General features: G+C 49.9%; 1 protein-coding gene across 1 annotated transcript; it reads right to left on the reverse strand.

Moving 5' to 3' along the window:
• Positions 1-397: 397 nt before the first annotated feature.
• Positions 398-16,751, reverse strand: LOC137893470 (suppressor of tumorigenicity 7 protein homolog). The gene is made up of 16 exons (XM_068738878.1): positions 16,648-16,751; positions 12,216-12,251; positions 7,120-7,202; positions 6,235-6,394; positions 5,275-5,329; positions 4,893-5,008; positions 4,709-4,784; positions 4,444-4,598; positions 4,231-4,328; positions 4,036-4,150; positions 3,597-3,669; positions 3,009-3,111; positions 2,561-2,711; positions 2,372-2,464; positions 1,765-1,904; positions 398-845 (listed from the first exon to the last, which is right to left on the reverse strand). Exons 2-16 carry the CDS (start codon positions 12,235-12,237, stop codon positions 750-752), a joined length of 1,536 nt encoding a protein of 511 aa, XP_068594979.1. The 5' UTR covers positions 12,238-12,251; positions 16,648-16,751; the 3' UTR covers positions 398-749.
• Between the last annotated feature and the right edge of the window lie 76 nt (positions 16,752-16,827).

Consider the following 16,827-nt stretch of genomic DNA (forward strand, 5'->3'; position numbering starts at 1 on the left):
GGATGGATGAAACGCATCGAAATTAGGTTCTACGATTTGACTCCGATGGCACAGACTTACTTCCAGAGAGGTTCTGGAATCATTCTGGGTCGAACCGACAGAGGAACTTGACGTGACTGGAAGTCTGTATTGATTCATCACAGCAAAGCGATGTTCGAATGTGTCTGATAATAAATGAGGTCCCATTTAAGTCCCCGTTACCCGTAGCTCGGAAACACCTGTTCAGCCTGACGCAGAGGGCGGGAACGGGCTGGACGCCATCAGAGTGAAGTTCAATCGGATCACCGCAAGCTTCAGAGATGACGTCACCACCCGCTGCTCTTATTCAGTGTATTTATTGATCCTTATCGACCCTGAGTCCGCGACTCACCTGTGCACGGCAGCAGGTTTTGGTGGTGAGAATCAAAATGCTGGGATGAAGCCGGATTGCAGCGATACGCAAAAAGTCCTTTATTGTAGTTTTTTTGTCTTCTCACTGTTTGAAATGACGTCAACTGATCACCTCATTTTGTACAACAAAAAAACAGCTGTAAACTGAAAACAAATCAAATAAAGTCTAAACCAGTTCTGGATCCACTGTTCTGTTTGGGTTCTGCTCCATCTCAGCTCTCCGTTTGGGCTGAAGTCCTGACTCTTGGCACAAAGGTGAGCCAGTCAAGACAATGCAGAGTTCTGGGCTTCAGTTCAGCTCTTTCTGCTTGGATGGAGGTCTGGTTCTGGTCCTGGTCCTGGTCCTGGTCTGCTCGGGGTCAGATGCGGGTGAGTTGGTGCCACAGGCTGGACGGGAGGATGCTCTCCACCTTCTCCATGATGAAGTTCAGAGGAGCGAACAGCGTGCTGAGGAACTACAGACAGAACAACAGTCACAACAAGACAACAGCTGAACGACTGTTCTGACTATACCTTGTGTTACCATGGTTACACAAATCACCACTCTGTGGTCTATCTCCCGGGGAGGGGGGCATCTCGTCATCCATTCGTCCCCCGGGATTGCACAGCATTCTAATCTCACCGCCACATATTTGATTTTAATACTGAAAGTGTAAATGCACAACTTAATTTATACTGAGGGACACTTAATTACACAAAAATATATCATATGTCTGGAAATAATAATAATAGTTTGGCATCTGCGAAGTGTCCCTCGTTTGTCCCACAGACCTGCTGTCCCACATTTGTCCGGTGATGATCTGGTCACCCCAATTCATCCACCCTCATCAAGGTAGGAGGTGTGTCTGATAAACCGTCCGTCTGTTACTCCTTTGAAAACTCCTTAAAAAATGGTCAAAAATCACCCCAGTCCTCGCAGCTGGATGGAATTCAACTAAAAACTGAGGGGGCGAGGGAGACACCGCCCTCTAGTGGCCGCCATGGGCATAAGAGGAGAGGCGTCAGGTGAGGCAGGAAGAGGACGTTCAACGACCTGACCACATCAAGCAGAAATGACCGTCCCCCTTTAGCGTGTCCAGGAAGCAGAAACGATTTAAAGTCCACCAACATCTGAGACATGTCCACATCAGCGAGACAAACGGCCCGTCCACAGAAAAGGTCAAATCTGTGCGTTGATGCTGCCTCGTCCTCAGGAAAAAATCTGAGACATGTCCACATCAGCGAGACAAACGGCCCGTCCACAGAAAAGGACAAATCTGTGCTTTGATGCTGCCTCGTCCTCATGAAAAAATCTGAGACATGCATCTTTTCTTCACCTCAGCCTTGCAAAAGAGGTGTGTGTGTGTGTGAGCGTGTGTGTGTGCGTGCACTCACAGCTTTTGCAAACACCCCCATGAGTTCGGGGAACTGGTGTGTGAGCAGAGCCAGCATGGCGGTGAAGGAGCAGAGCCCGGCGGTGAAGAGGATGAAGAAGGGCAGCTCCTTCTTCGGGTAGACAGACACCTCATGAAACACTGCTTCCACGCGGGACACACACACACACACACACACACACACACACACACACACACACACACACACACACGTTACTTTAAAGCCAACATTTACGTCACACACAACTCTTGATCACAACTATTAAATATTTCACTCTTTATTTTCCGTTTCCCCATTTAAATCTGGCTGACCTTTGACCCCAGCAGGGTGCCACACACGAGACGATCTGCTTTTTATCAGTGTATGGGGTTTTGTCGTCTTCCTATAGATCAAACTAATTCCTGTGCTTTGGCATCAGTAAGTCCCGCCCACAACAATCTGATTGGTCAACTGTCGTGAGCAATAGCCTGTCAAACACCCAGAAGATGAAAACACTCAAGCACTTCATAACTGTACACAAATACAGCTCTTCAGGTAAACCCGGGTACTTTCAGTGTGTGTGTGTGTGTGTGTGTGTGGGGGGGGGGGGGGTCGGAGCGTCTCTTACTGGGTAGCAGCTCTCTGTCAGCCGTCTCTGTGCAGATGGGGTAGGGGTAGAACAGGTGACCCTTCTCCAGAGGATACGGGATCATTCTGAATGCTAGACACACAACAACACACAAAGTCACACCAGGTGAGTACAAAGAGCTGTTTGGTGTGTGCGTGTGTGTGTGTGTGCGTGCGTGTGCGTACTCACTGCCCTCCCAGGTGCAGTGCAACAGGTTGAGCGCCCCCTCCACCCTTTTCCAGTGCTGCAGGTGGAAGAAGGCGTAGGCGATCGCCTCGCTGTCTCCTCTCTTCAGGATGTGTTCTGGAGGAAGAATCAGACTCTTCATCTCCAGCAGATACTGAGGAGGAGGAGGAGGAGAAGAACAGGAACTGGCTGATTATCATTTAACCAATCAATGCTCAATCAATAACACCAATCAGTACATGGCAGCAGCGAGTCACTGCAGCCCCCCAGCCTGCCTCATCCAATGACGAATCATCAGACTCTTGTGTATCACTTCCTGTCCACGTGACAGCAGTGCTGCCTGCAGGTGTGCTAATGCTAGTGCTAATGCTACCCGTCAGAGCATCTCCACAGGCCAGCACGCACCGCAGCGCGACCCGAGGCGGGCGTGACGTGTGTGCTGGAGTCTCACTTTGGGAACGTGTGGGTTGAATTCCACGGCTCTGTGGATGGCTTCCACTGCGTTCATCTCTGCCGTGCTCAGCCCTCGCCGGGATGCTGCCTCTGGAGAGAATCTGCAGACACATCAGAAACGGATCGATACGATCGGCGATCAATGGCTCCCGCGGTGCTGAACAAACTGCTTTGACCGCCTCCTGCCGTGCCACAAGGCTCCGGACTGGCTCCGAGTACCGACGGAACATCCAGATGTTCTGGAACCACCCAGACCATGGAGGCCCCACCTACCCCAGAGGAGCTAACTGCTACCCGCCCAGTGTCCCGGTGCCCCACAGAACACCGGGGGGGGGGGGGGTAACTTGGGGCTGGTTCGGGAGCAGCAGGTTGGGTCAGCGGTTTATTTTTTACTAATTGAAAATAAAAATAAATTCCCTGGTTTTATTAGAGCCGCTTTGCCTCCGTGTCTACCTCGGGCCCCACCCATGTAATGTCCCAGAACCTCTAGACGGGACGGGACAGCTGACCCGGCCGCCCCAGGTCGTCTTCAGCACCGCTTCAGCCCCCCCCAGTGAGCATGGAGTAGAAGAGGAATGGCACTCACTTGTCTGATACCGCCCTGGCTTTGAGCAAGGCTGCTGTGTAGCATATGGTTGCAGATTTGGGTAAGCTAATATCTGGAGGAGACACAAAGGACAGAGGGGCTCTTTAGTGGACAGCCAACGTCTCGAAGGACAGCGGGCACAAACACCGATGAAGACTCCAGCTCATTTTCACACAAGCGGACTCGGTTCCTCTAGGGAGCTTTCACACTGTTTTCTAAAGCAAACAGAACTTTCTGAGCAGCATCACGTGGTTGAAAGGGGCGTGCATGTACAGTCACTGACGGAATAAAGTACTGCTGTCTGATTCTGAACAAATAGAAAAGTTCACATCTTTGTCCTGCATCTTTCATTAGTGATTTAAATTTCGGCGAACTTTCACCGTTGACGAGGTGAGTGAACCCGGGTTCGGGGCGGGGCGACCCGAGGTCGCGCTCTTACCGTCGTACTTGGCCAGAACGGCCTGGACGTCGGCGTAATTCTGGAGCTCTAACAGCGACTCCAGAAGGTTCTCATGGATGTTGAACATACTGAGGAGAGGGAACTCCTTCATTAACTGGAAAACACACAGCTGTTGTTACATGTAATGCTGGACAGGGGGCGCCACAAGCCAAAACCGTGTTCTGCTGCACTCACGTCTCTCATCATTTTAACGGCTTCTCGTGTTCTGCCCAGCTTCCTGGAGCACATGGACAGTCTTCTCTTGATGTACACCAGCACGTTGGTGTCTCTTCCTGGGGGGGGGGGGGGGGGGTCCACAAAGCGAGATGTCTCACACACTGGAGCTGCAGCTCGTGACCAGAGCGCTGCGGCTTTGCTCTTTGCTCGGGGGCTGTGGACGCTACTCACGGTGCTGAGCTTCATATTGTGTACCGTGATGCTGCAGCTGCTGGCTGCGGCGGTAGCAGCTCTCGCCGGCTTTCAGCGCCTGCTTGAACAAACGCTCAGCCTCCATGATGGTTGTGGCTTCTTCCTCTGCGAGCAGGATGTACGCCGTCGCGCAGCTGGGAGAGGAGGAGGAGGAGGAGGAGAAGGGATCGATAAATGACCGTGGATTTGTGAGCAGCATTTGAAGCATCTGGAGTTTTCCCTCCTCTCGGCCCGGTGAACTCACTCTTCCAGCTCCAGAGCTTCGTGGGCTGCAGAGATACGAGCCTGTGGGTTCCTCTCTCGCCACGCCTTCTGCATTACTGCCACCAAACACACACGCACAGCCAGGTATGACTTATGAACACCTGTCGGTACACACAACACACGCATGGGACCGTGTGTGTGTGTGTGTGTGTGTGTGTGCTTACTGGCGTCAGCAGGACGGAGGTGGTCCGAGTCGCACGTGAAGAAGGTCTGGTGGTCTTGTGCCGATAGGTTCATGTCATAGTAAGTCAGAGGCTCTCGACCCGTTACCCACGTATACCTGGAACACAGGTACAGGGAGGTTCAGTACAGAACGCGACCAAGAGCAGGTCCACGAGGATGGAAGCTAGAACGTGCAGGAGGATTACAACTCCAGGAACGACAGATTGAAGCCAGAAAACATCAGAAAGGAGGAGTGACGCATTAATAAAGGACAGGATGGTCAGAGAAGAAATGAATTATACATGAGGTAAAATAAGCAGGACAGAGAACGAGGATCGGGAACAAGAGGAGGACCGACGGAAGCCGGGAAGAGGTTTCACTCACCGGTTATATTCAGCTCCACGGAACAAGTTCAGCGGATTCCTCCATACTTTACATTCTGCAGGAGAGAGAGCAATGCTGGCGATTAGGGCCGAGGGAGGAGTCGACACCGAGCCTCCTCCACCTCCTCCAGAGCGCTGCGACGAGGAGGAGGCCTTCAGCCATCGCAAACCAAACGCCGGATCTGGGCTGACCACAGGTAACCCTTAAAGGCCGCCTCCCACTCTGGAGGACATCTTGTTATTGACTCCAGCTGAGGAGAAGCTGCTCGCCGTGTGTGCGTGCTCAACCCTCTTCTTTAACTTGTGTCTTGATCTCTAAAATTGTTGAATATTTTAACGCTGCGATTAACAAGTTTGTGTAAAAAAAAAGAAAAAAAAAGTCATTAAATATGAAACTATTTAAATATGACATAAACAAGGACAAACTGGTCTCCGTGGCGACAGCGCCGAGGCCTCCCAACAGCAGACGCAGGAGCTGATGCCCCCTTTCCTCTGAACCTCTGACACGAGCAGCAGCCCGAGTAATTTAATGTCGACAACATGACGGAACCACATGTAGCCTCTTTAAAGGGAATAATTCATCACAGAGACATTTCCTCTTTTGAAATGAAAGCGTTCACAGAGGGACAAATGCAAAGTCACAGGATTAACTCTGATCAAAGTGTCCCTGATGTGGAACGGAAGACAAGAAGCAGCTGAGCTCCGCACTCCGCTGGGACTCGAACCGGTGGACGTCTCTGCTTCCCAAGGGCCCAACCCAATGAGCCACTGCCGCCCCCCCCCCCCAGAAAAAACTGTTAAAAAGGTTAAATGATTGGTTATCTGCTGACGTCCTGGAGACCGTAACCGCCGGTCATCGTGGGACTAATGTTCCTGCTCTGGTGCGAGTGGTGGGATGTTGACCACAACATCCAACGTCATGCCGGGGGTGTAAATGTGTCTTCCACCTATCGGCGCTTACCCGACACACTTTGTCGATTGGAATCAGCCTCCCCGTTACTGGTGCTAGAGTTGCTGGGTGAACTGCTGTCCACTCCGCCCAGCAGGGGGCGCAGGTGGCTCACAGACACCTGCTCTATGAAGGAGGTCCCATATTTCCTAAAATACCACCACTCAAATATCTGGAAGACAGGGAGAGATAAATACAAAAGATTATACCAACCTTCAACGCAGCGGTTTAATTTATTCTGTTCATTCATTAGAATCTTCTTTCAGTCTTTCCAGAAGGGCAATCTGAGTCCGGCAGCTTCATGTCCCGTCTCCGAGCTGGGATTAGCATCTGTCCTGTTACCACAACACAAATACAGTCTGAACAGGATGCAGAGCTTCAGGATGATGTACCCAATAGAAAAATATACTCTGGATGACAGACTGTGAACTTAATCGATAGAAAGGTTATACTAAAACAGGACGATAGACGGGATAACGACGTTGATCAGACACCCCATTGATCAGACACCCCTGTGCGCGACAATTTGCGTTCTCAGCAAATAGTGTGTAGCTAAACCCCGGCCAGACTTTGAGAAACACAGACCTCAATAAGAGTAATTTACAGTGTCCACTAGGGACCTCTTCGGATATAAAAGTCTATTTCGGTATAAAAGAAACCACCAAAACATTTTTAATCATCTCCCAGAGCATGTGCGAAGCTCCTGCAGGGAAGAGCCGGCGACATGATGAAGATAGGCGCTATTTTAAACCGGGCCAGAGCCGGCAGACATCGCAGCGCAGCGTGGCATCTCTGAGCAGGGATGGAGCACCTGAAGACGTAGGAACGGTCCTGCCAACAGGTTAATTCATTTAATGGGTTACGGTGCAAGGAAACAGCCAAGTCAGCGTTTCTTACCAAAATGAGTCCTGATATGAGGGACGACGTGCCCGTCAGAGCCACGTAAAACTTGGGCGTCAAGGTGTTCAGAAACATGCTTACTGTAGAAGACAGAAAAACAAGAGGGTTAGAACACACAACCACCGTTACAAGCCTGACACCAACAGAACAATAGTTGTAGAAGGCATTGAAGGACGCCCTGCAGGAAAAACATCAGGACAGAGACGTCCCAAGGACGCTGAAGGCATCGCATCGTCCTCGTTCTCCACAGCGCTCTGGTTGGACGTGAAACTACACAGCAGCAGGGGACCAGAGACCCCCCCCCACGGAGGACCGAGGACCAGCGTGGGTCAAGCAAAAACCACTTCCAAATCATTACATCAGCATCGTGCAAACGGCCTGACGGAGAAGAACCCAGACCAGTAACAGGAGGACATATCAATCAAAAGAAGAAAAAATTGAATTATTATTGATCTTTATTCCAATAAATATCACCGAGTGAACGCATCACACAGCAAACAGTTTAAAAGATACAATCTTTACAAGGAATAACAGACAGATTCTTGTTTTACGTAAAGCAGCAGGAAGAAACTGATTTGTAAATTAAATCAATTCTAAAAAAAACCCCAAATTATTATTAAAATACATTGAGTATTAAAAATCTTTGATCCTCAATCTCAAATCAGCTCTAATCATCTCATCCAAACAGCAAAGTCAGATGTTATTTCTGAATGCCAGTTCAGTGAATCCTGTCAACGGGAATATTAAAACTTGGCGAATCAATAATCAATGATCCATTTTAAGCCTCTCGGCACAGAACCGGGCCAGGTTCTGCCTTCACACCAGCCAGATGTTATTCAGATCCACGTTGCTCTATTTCTCTACCAGACGCTGCCTTAGTAGCTCAGCTTCGTTCCGGTCCTGGTTTACGAAGGGCTGCTGTGTTTTACCATTAGTGATATTATCAATAAAGTGGCTGTCTTTATCAATAAAGTACCGCTGCTACACTGATAACCCCCCCCCCCCCCCCCCGCCTGGGCCAGGGTGTCGGGTTGGAGTCACGCCGAGGGTGAAGAGCGTGGAACAAAGACTCCACTCATGCGTCCACTGGCTGCTATTCACTGCAGTCGAGTGCAGGCTCTCGTCCAGCTGAAAGACGTCTTCAAGACCGGCCCGCGGTCAAACGGGTCCAACAGCTGCTGCCAGCCGGCCCTGACGAGAAGACGCGGCCGTTTCCCTGGCAACACTAATTCATCCTTGTCTAGCCACAACTAACAGACAGCGGTCGCACGAATCGCTGAAAGCCATTTAATAAAATCAGTGACGATACGAGTCAACTGGTGATCGTGGTGCTGTTCTCCTTTGAACACCGTCCTCTGGGACGTGGACATGCGGGGCTACTCTGGGAACATTAAGGGGACCAACTTTGATTCAATTATTTATTACGGTTGCGTGATGATATTCATATACTGGTATAAATTCTTCCAATGATAAGAAAATGACTTATATCGGTATAAACAATCATTTAAAAAGGGCAAAAATGCAGAGTTGTCGTCGTGTTTGTTCTGCGACTGCGTAGAAAGCGACAACTGGCATTAAGGTTGCATTACGAAGCTGCTACACCCGAGATCACCTGAGATCACCTGAGATCACCTGAGATCACCTGGGATCACAATAATGGCGTACAAGAAACAGTTTCTTCTCTTACAACCGATTTAACAGCGCGACGCCGCCGGCTGAGGTTTCGTGATCTTACTAGTAAAGGTTTGGGGTAAAAGATCACAATTCATGGGAATAGATTTGTGTCTTTCTAATGGGATAGCAGATTAAATCTTTATTGACGATCCTTCACGTGCATTAAGTCTGTTTGGTTTGCTCAACTTCCGGCCACAAGCTCGAGACAGAAATAGCCAAAGTCAGCAGTTGCCACAGAAACCTCATCACTCTGCCGTTTTGCCATTCTTACAGGGGTTACCACAGCAACAGAGACAACTACCGTTGGAGAGCCGTTTGGCTTTCATGAAGCAGCTATTTCCAGGCAGTTCACAAGTCGTTAGCTGCCTGACGCTGCGTTGAAGGACGCTGTGGCACCACTGATGAAATGACATTATACTACATCTGACTGGTAGAGGTACGGCACGGCCTCGAGCAAACAACCCGCTTCCACCTGATAATTACGTTTCTTACGTTTGGGTTGCTGTGGCGACCCCTCACGGGACAAGAAGAAAGCACAGTAGTAGCATCTGGTGCTTAGGAACGGATGAATCTAGTTTCAATTATTTATTATGGGAAATATAGTTTGGGTTTTCGAGCAGTATTACGGAAGGAATTATGTTCGAGAACCGCGGTTCCTCTGTACGAGGAAGTTGTTGCTACAGTAACTACAGCAACGCCTCGAGATGCAATGTGGTTATGGCTTAGTTTAAGATCTATTGGGAAATAAAACCATTTACCTATATTTGATATGCTTCAAAGATTTCGTAGTGGATGGATACATCTGAACAGATTGGCAGGTTCATATGATCAAACAGACAACAAAAGAGGCTCCTACTTCCTTCTGTGTTATTAACAAATCCAGGTGCGTTTGTTACCCGTACCTGCAGAGCTTAGCGATAAATGCTATTATGCTGGGAGTGAGAGAAATCTGAAAGGATTTATGAATGAAAGTGAGCAGGAATTATTACATTAATAATATTACATATGCATCTGAATTAAGAGTGCGTCTTCCTCACAAACACTCCCTTTGTGTGTTTAATTACGACAAATCTATTTCCGACATCTCAGTTGAATTGTGATAACGTTAGCATTTAAAATAAGAGTTTTATATGATCAGGACATAACGCACCGCATGCATCCCTGCAGCTTTCAACGGTGGAAAGAGAAACAGAGAGGTTTGGGTTTGGCTGTGATGGGAATGAAGTCAACCCTGCAGTGGACACGGGGACACGGGGGGGACACGACCACGGTATTACAAGAACGCAACTACTAGCACAGCCGAAACAAGAGGACGGACAAAATCAGATCCGTCTGGCAAGAGCTTAGTGAAATGAAAGGAGGAGGACCACATGCCAAGCCGGCCTGCTGCTCCTGGAACATTAATAATATACATGACATCAGCAAGCTGGCCACGTTTGGAATGTTTGGCAGGGCAAAGCTGTCGACTCACCGGCCGATGGGAAGCTGAGAAGGGGCTCGAACGCTGTGCGTCCGATAATTAGCTTCTTTAAATGACTTCTTTCCTTCAGGAGGTGATTGTCATGTCAGTTCGCTCACATCACCTGTGACAGGTTAAATGGTCAACCCGGAACAACAACATTGTCCAGACTATCCGGCTGGTGACTGTGCAACACTCGTTCTCTTCAAATAGTGTGTAGCTAAACCCCGTCAAACCTCCGTTTGCAAAAGTGCCAAGCAGGAAGCACTTCAACATAAAAGCGGCATAAAAGGAAATTGTGACAATACAAACAGATAATTCAGGAAGTGTTAAACAAAAAATCCAGACCTCCAGAGAGAGTCATTTACAGGTCCCAGACCGTCATGAACCAGCCAGTAGCACAGCTTTCACACCAGTGGATCCACTATGGAGGCTCCTAATGTAAACATGTTTTTCGTCATCATGATCGACCAAACACCAGAACAAGAAGCAGGTTTTAAATATTTCTCACATCGCTGCACAATCTCACACTTGCCATTTTTGACTAATGATTTGCCACAGAAACCCTGCAGAATGACCCGGGGAGATGACCTGAACCCTAACCCATTTACCCAGAGGATGGTTGGACATGTTAAACATGAAAACAATATATTTCCCACACCATCAATCATCATAGCGTGAAAGAGTGGTAAATAAATCTGAACTAATGATTTCAAGAACAATTTGTCTGAACGTAGAGCGGACCCCGGTCAACCCACCTCAGCGCAGAATAAGGCATCTGTGTATACATTTGGGCTTTCAGTATTATTAAAGATCCCATATTCTACTCTATTTCTACGAGTTAATGCAGGTCCCAAACACTTGTTTGACATATCTGTGACAGTCTTTGGTCAAAACAGCAAACAGCTGTCAGAAAAGCCTCTGAAAACAAAAAGGAAACTAAAGTCATTGCGTGCACGCGATATGGATGCGCATGCATGTGCACGTTTTCGCACCGTGATGTCACAGTCTGAGAGATTCCTTCCAGAAGCGTTCCATTAGTGATTACTGAACTACACAATCTACGCAGGATTGACAGGATGGTTTATTTAGCCGTTTTTGGGTCGATAAGGACCCACCATGAGACCATTTCTGTCAGCCTTCGGTGAAGCTGTGCTCTCTACCATTCTGAGCTTCCGGAACGGCACCAACTCAGCTGTACGTTTTCAGAAACAAAGATCAAGGACAATAAGGGACTTCTGGTACCGGCTGTGCAGCCATGACACAACCACTTCCTCGCAACACCGAGCAGGTGAGTGGTGACGGGTTTTCTCCAGAGGGAGGGGTAGCGGCGGAGGAAGGCATTCGTCCATCAGTTAGCAGTTCAACAAGGCACTTCTGAAAGGTTAGGTATAAAGACACTCGTGTGTACAGACTGCTATAGGCTATATTAGCTTTGGTGAGTGCTACGCTCGCACCTCGCAGCAATCCGACAGACCTGGAACGAGAGAACACAAAGGAGGCCGCTGCTTCTGGAAACGATGCAACTCCAGAGAAAGCATCCATCTTCTGGCACGCTCCCTCACAAATACACAAAACGACAGCGAAAGTGCATTCAAGCCGCACGCCATCCACCCTGGAGCCGACTGAAAGACACGCAGCGGCGAGGCGGCTGCATGTGCACGGAAACACAGCGGAGCCGCAAGAGCGAGAATGCAAAGCAGACGGTCTGCTCAGCGGAACAAGCTAGCATGAGGTACGCTGCTAAAATGGTTGATCCCGGATTTCTCCCCATGCAGTCGGCCACCAGCAACCACGGAGGCAAAACAGGAAGGAGAGAGGATAGGACAGGACTGATGCTGGAAGAGAAGAAACCCAGCCGCTGCCTTTTCCCTGTCCCTCTGATAAAACACACGCGTAAACGCAAAGACACGCAAACACGGACGGACAGAGTCAGCGGGAGGATGCTGGTGGTACTTACATGAGGACTCTGTGCCGAACATGGCTTGGCCGGGAGCTGAGATGGAGAGGGAGAGGAGGAAAGAGAGGAAGGGGGGGGGGGGCAGAGAGCAAAAGAGGGAGAGTGAAGGAGAGAGAGGAGAGGGGAGGTTGATGAGCAGGCAGCTACACAGCAGGGGTCATCAAAGCAACACAAAGCAGCCTCCCAGACGGCCAGATGCCCCGGCTCGGCGTTAGCAGCCCTCCTCCATGCACTCGGTCCAGCCGCGGGAGGAGCGTCAACCGATCGATCAATAAACACAAAGCAAGCAGGAATCCTTTGCAGTCAAAGCTAACTGTGGTCAAATCCAGTCAGCGATGTGGCTAGCTGCTGCATCTCTCCTCTGTCTGCAGCCTATATCCTGCTTCTCATCCACTGTAGGAATCACTAATGGAGGGGGGGGTGGGGGGGGGGGGCAGGGAGAGAGAGCGAGAGAGCGAGAGAGGCTTTCCCAGGGAGAGGGTTGAATGGAAGACTGAAACCCTGGTGAAGAGTCGTCGCTGCTGCTGTAAGACAATAGCAACGCAAACAGAGTGACGTCAGAATGTAAAAAGAGCGACGGACGACTGACGCCGGATGGAGGGAGGGATGGAGGGAGAGACGGGAAGAAACAAGAGGAAAACATGGAGGAGAGATGGAAGTAAAGACGGGCAAGAAATACAGAAGCTACAGTAAAGGAGGGAGAGGAGGTGAAAGCGCGCGCGCGCACACACACACACACACACACACACACACACACACGCACACACACACACACACGCGCACGCCGTCAGTACGACAAATTAAAACGATGAGGCCGTTGTGTGCTTAATCCCCGTTAACGCAACGCACACACCCGGCCATCAGGGAGCCAATCAACACGCTTCAAATGACTCTAATGAAGCCACAACATCAGGCCGAGCCGTTCAAACATTGGCTGCAGGTGAGGAACCATCAGGACGGTGCTGAGAGCAAAGCGCCTTTCTGCCGCTTGCTAAAGCGAGCTACGCTAGCAGGACGCTCACTCCGTGTAATGATTTCATTTCTAATGTACACGTCTCACAATTTGGAACCAGCAGGCTCTCGTTTCTGCTGCGATGCATTTTAGGGCATCTCTTAAATGCACCGACGATGATCAATCTTTTCTCCATAAGTGATTTCCTCGCTGCTGATTCATTCCCTGGATGGGAATAACGATCCTCGGCGTCTCCCTCTTGGCTGTTTGCCTCATCTGCCGGATGCTCGCAAGACCCGCCGTGGAAATGTAAAAAAAGGAAGGCGTCTGGATCGATGCTTTTGCTTGACACTGGCTCATCAATCACTGAATGGATAGAATCATAAGGATGAACATTTCGGGGACTTGATGAACCTCGGAGCCGCCGGTGCTGCAGGAAAACATCCCGATATCTGGGCCGATATCGGGGTGAAAGCCATCGTTGACCGTCTGGTCACCGGAGAGCCGGCTAACGTCGGTGGATGGGAGGTCGGCCGTACGTCCTTGTGACCCCCCCCCCGCTGTGAAGGGGTTGAAGCTAGCTAGCATGTGGATTAGCTCAGCTGCTGAATGGAGGAGCGTGCAGCAACGGAGGCCTCTGTTCTTTTGTCTCATGCCCAGTCCCCCCCCCCCTGCCGTCTTTGTCCTTCAGGCGAGACAACGCAACCTCGACGCTGCAACCAAACATTTCTCGTAGACATGAATCCGGAGGCCTCCGTGAATCTGACCGCACTGAAGGTCCTGGTTAAACGTTTCAGATTCAGAAGCTTCGATTATCGTGTTCACGGCGAGACATGGCGAGCGAGAACTGGAATCTCCATTTCACGTCACGTTTGGCGCCGTCTTTCCCTGCTTCACCAGTAAAATGTCTTGAGATAACTTTCTGTTCTGATCTGCTGTCACAGAAATAAAAAAATAATTGAATTCATTTAAAACTGCATGAAGCCACCACAAATACAGACTCATCCTTTGTCAGCAAATAAATCGGAGTTAATTTGCCCCCTTTGTTGTTTTAAAAACAAACAATGCAATAAACTATTATCTATATCAAACTATATCAAAAGGAGAACTAAATAAAAAGCTGAGACTAACAACTTAAAGATAAAAGCATCATTATTTTTTCAATAATTCATATGCACCGTCTGTGGTTTCAAAATTCAGCATCTCAACGACCAGGAAATGGGGAACTGACATTTTCAATTGTGGACTCGAACCTATCAGAGGACTGCATCCTCGGCGTGCTACCCCTCCTTCCATGTCAGCCTAAAGGCCTTGTATGTTTATGGCGTGCACGTGAGACATGGTCATGCACGTCACAGAATGAGCCTCACCGCTAACTTTAGCCATGTTCTGACGCTGAAATCAGTCCTCACACCCCCGAGTACCAACCCAAAGAAAGCATCTCCTCCTCGTTGCTAGGAAACTGAAAACAAGCACGAGAGGAGCGTGGCCATCCTTCAGGAGGAAAAACGAGGAGAAGGATAAAGGATGAGGAGCGGGAGGGTGCGATGCAGAAGGCCGAAAAACAAAACCTCAAAGCAACGCCTCCACGTTGAATTCTCCTCTCCAGCCTCCAGCCCGCGGTGGTGTCAGGGTTCCCACGTACCTGTTATCACCACCCAGGCTGGGGGCTCACCTGCTGAGCCACCAGGCTCGTCATTCATCAAAGTGGGGGCCAAGTCAGAATCAGAGGCGATGGCCCAACGGTTACCGCTGCTGCAGCCGAGGCAGCCGAGATCACATTACCGAGTGCTGCACGGCTTCTAAATGAAGTTCATGACTGGGCTGGTCCGGCTTCATGTTCAAAGTGTGTGTGTGTGTGTGTGTGCGTGTGTGTGTTCACTTTATTTCGGTGAGAGGCTCTAAGCGGGTCTGTAGGGTCACCTGCTGCACAAGTTTAGTTTGTTCTCAATAAAATAAGATCGGAAACATTGAACTATGTGTTGCTGTCAGCTAATTTAAAAAAAATCGGTATCGGCAGGTCAGGACTCTTTAAAAATCGGTGCACGCCTAAAGGAAAGTGATTTATATTTCCATTATTTTATGCAAATTACAAGCAAATACACACACACACACACACACACACACACACACGTGTCGCTGAAGTCTTCCCTCAGCGGCTACTCTGACAGCAGATCTGTTCATCAGGTGACCCGGATTAACTTTAAGATTCCGGATAATAGGGTCGATGAATCAATCAAAGGTTTCACGATTCCATCACAGAAAAAAAGTCCAGTATTCAAAGAGATTCTATTTCTGATGCACGACTTTATTCTCTAGGGAACATTGAGCGTGGGAAAGAAATGTTCTGCAGAATCTGAGCAGAACCTCCCGGAGTACACGTGTGCGTTTCCTGCACTGGTTACCCAGGGCTTCCAGGAACTGGAGCGGAACCGCACAAACGTCTCCTTTGAGCCTGAACATCGTCCAGCCTCCATGAACACACGGCCCCGATTCGTTCAGAACCAGACCCTCACCCAAACTAATAAAGTTACGGCACCTCACGCCAGACACTTGGTTCTGGTCGGGCCCGCTCAGAACCAGGTTCTCCCCTCCACCAGCAGACGGGTGCCTGAAGAGCAGCACCGGGGCCCCTCCGGCCGAACCGCCGCGTCTCCGTGGACGAGCTCCGTCCTTCTACCTTACGTGTTTATTCTCAGGGACCAAACATCAAATCGACATTACAACGCTTGTGACCCCGCTGACCCCCGACCCCCATTCAGACCCAGTCTAAACAAACATCACATATCGGAGTAGTAAGGATGCTACATCGGACATCAGCCTCAGTGCATGTAAAATAATACAGCAAGACAATCTGTGTGTGTGTGTGCGTGCGTGTGCGTGCGTGCGTGCGTGCACTGTATTCCGTTACAGGAGTCTCATCATCACACACACCGACGGTCCACCGGCCTGATGAGCACCGACAGACCGGGATCCGGATGCTTCCAGACTCAGACGTCGGTAAAAGATATTCCACAGGCTCTACTATCAGCTGTTCAGACAGCGCGTCCGTCCGTCCGGTCCGCTCCGGTCCGGTGCGGTCCGGGATCCGAATACGGTTCCAGCAGCGGGATTCAGACGGACACGTCCGGGGCCAAGATAAGAGTTGTGGGGGAGAAGTTTAAAAACAAACACCGCTCTGCGCTCTCCGCGGCTGTCTTACGGTGATTACCGGAGGACAGACACTAGAACGACACATCGGACCGGACCGGAGCGGACCGGAGCGGACCGGCCCGGCCCGGCCCGTGGACGGTCCGCCACGCTGCTTCACCCACACCGGCCGGACACGTTCTCAAACACGAGGCTTTCCATTTAAACTTGGCGACGCTCACCCTGCTAGCTAACGGCTAACTAGCTAACATTTGCAAAAAAAACAAAACATACAAACTTTTATAAAGTGTAAACAGAGTGGAAACTGTTAAATGGAGTGCGTGAGCGTACCTGGACGCGTGTGTGCGTGGAAGCCGCTTTAGTCCCGATCGGCAGCGGGCATTTCCTCCACCCAGCAGCCCAACATGTGTCTCGCAGCAGCGGGCTGTTGACGTGTCGGCGAGCCGCGCTGGATGATGGATCATATTAGCTCGGTTACGGTTAGCATTAGCAACCGGCTCGCTAACCCGG

This window comes from Brachionichthys hirsutus, chromosome 5 (genome assembly GCF_040956055.1).
Source record: "Brachionichthys hirsutus isolate HB-005 chromosome 5, CSIRO-AGI_Bhir_v1, whole genome shotgun sequence".
Classification (NCBI taxonomy): domain Eukaryota; kingdom Metazoa; phylum Chordata; class Actinopteri; order Lophiiformes; family Brachionichthyidae; genus Brachionichthys; species Brachionichthys hirsutus.

Bases quoted from the DNA above. Each gene is read 5' to 3' on its own strand.
- LOC137893470 (XM_068738878.1), bottom strand. From the start codon at position 12,237: ATGTTCGGCACAGAGTCCTCAT. The intron at 7,203-12,215 runs GTAAGTACCACC...TGTCTTCTACAG, and splicing joins GTTCGGCACAGAGTCCTCAT to TAAGCATGTTTCTGAACACC. The intron at 846-1,764 runs GTGAGTGCACGC...TTCTGTCTGTAG, and splicing joins TGGGGGTGTTTGCAAAAGCT to TTCCTCAGCACGCTGTTCGC.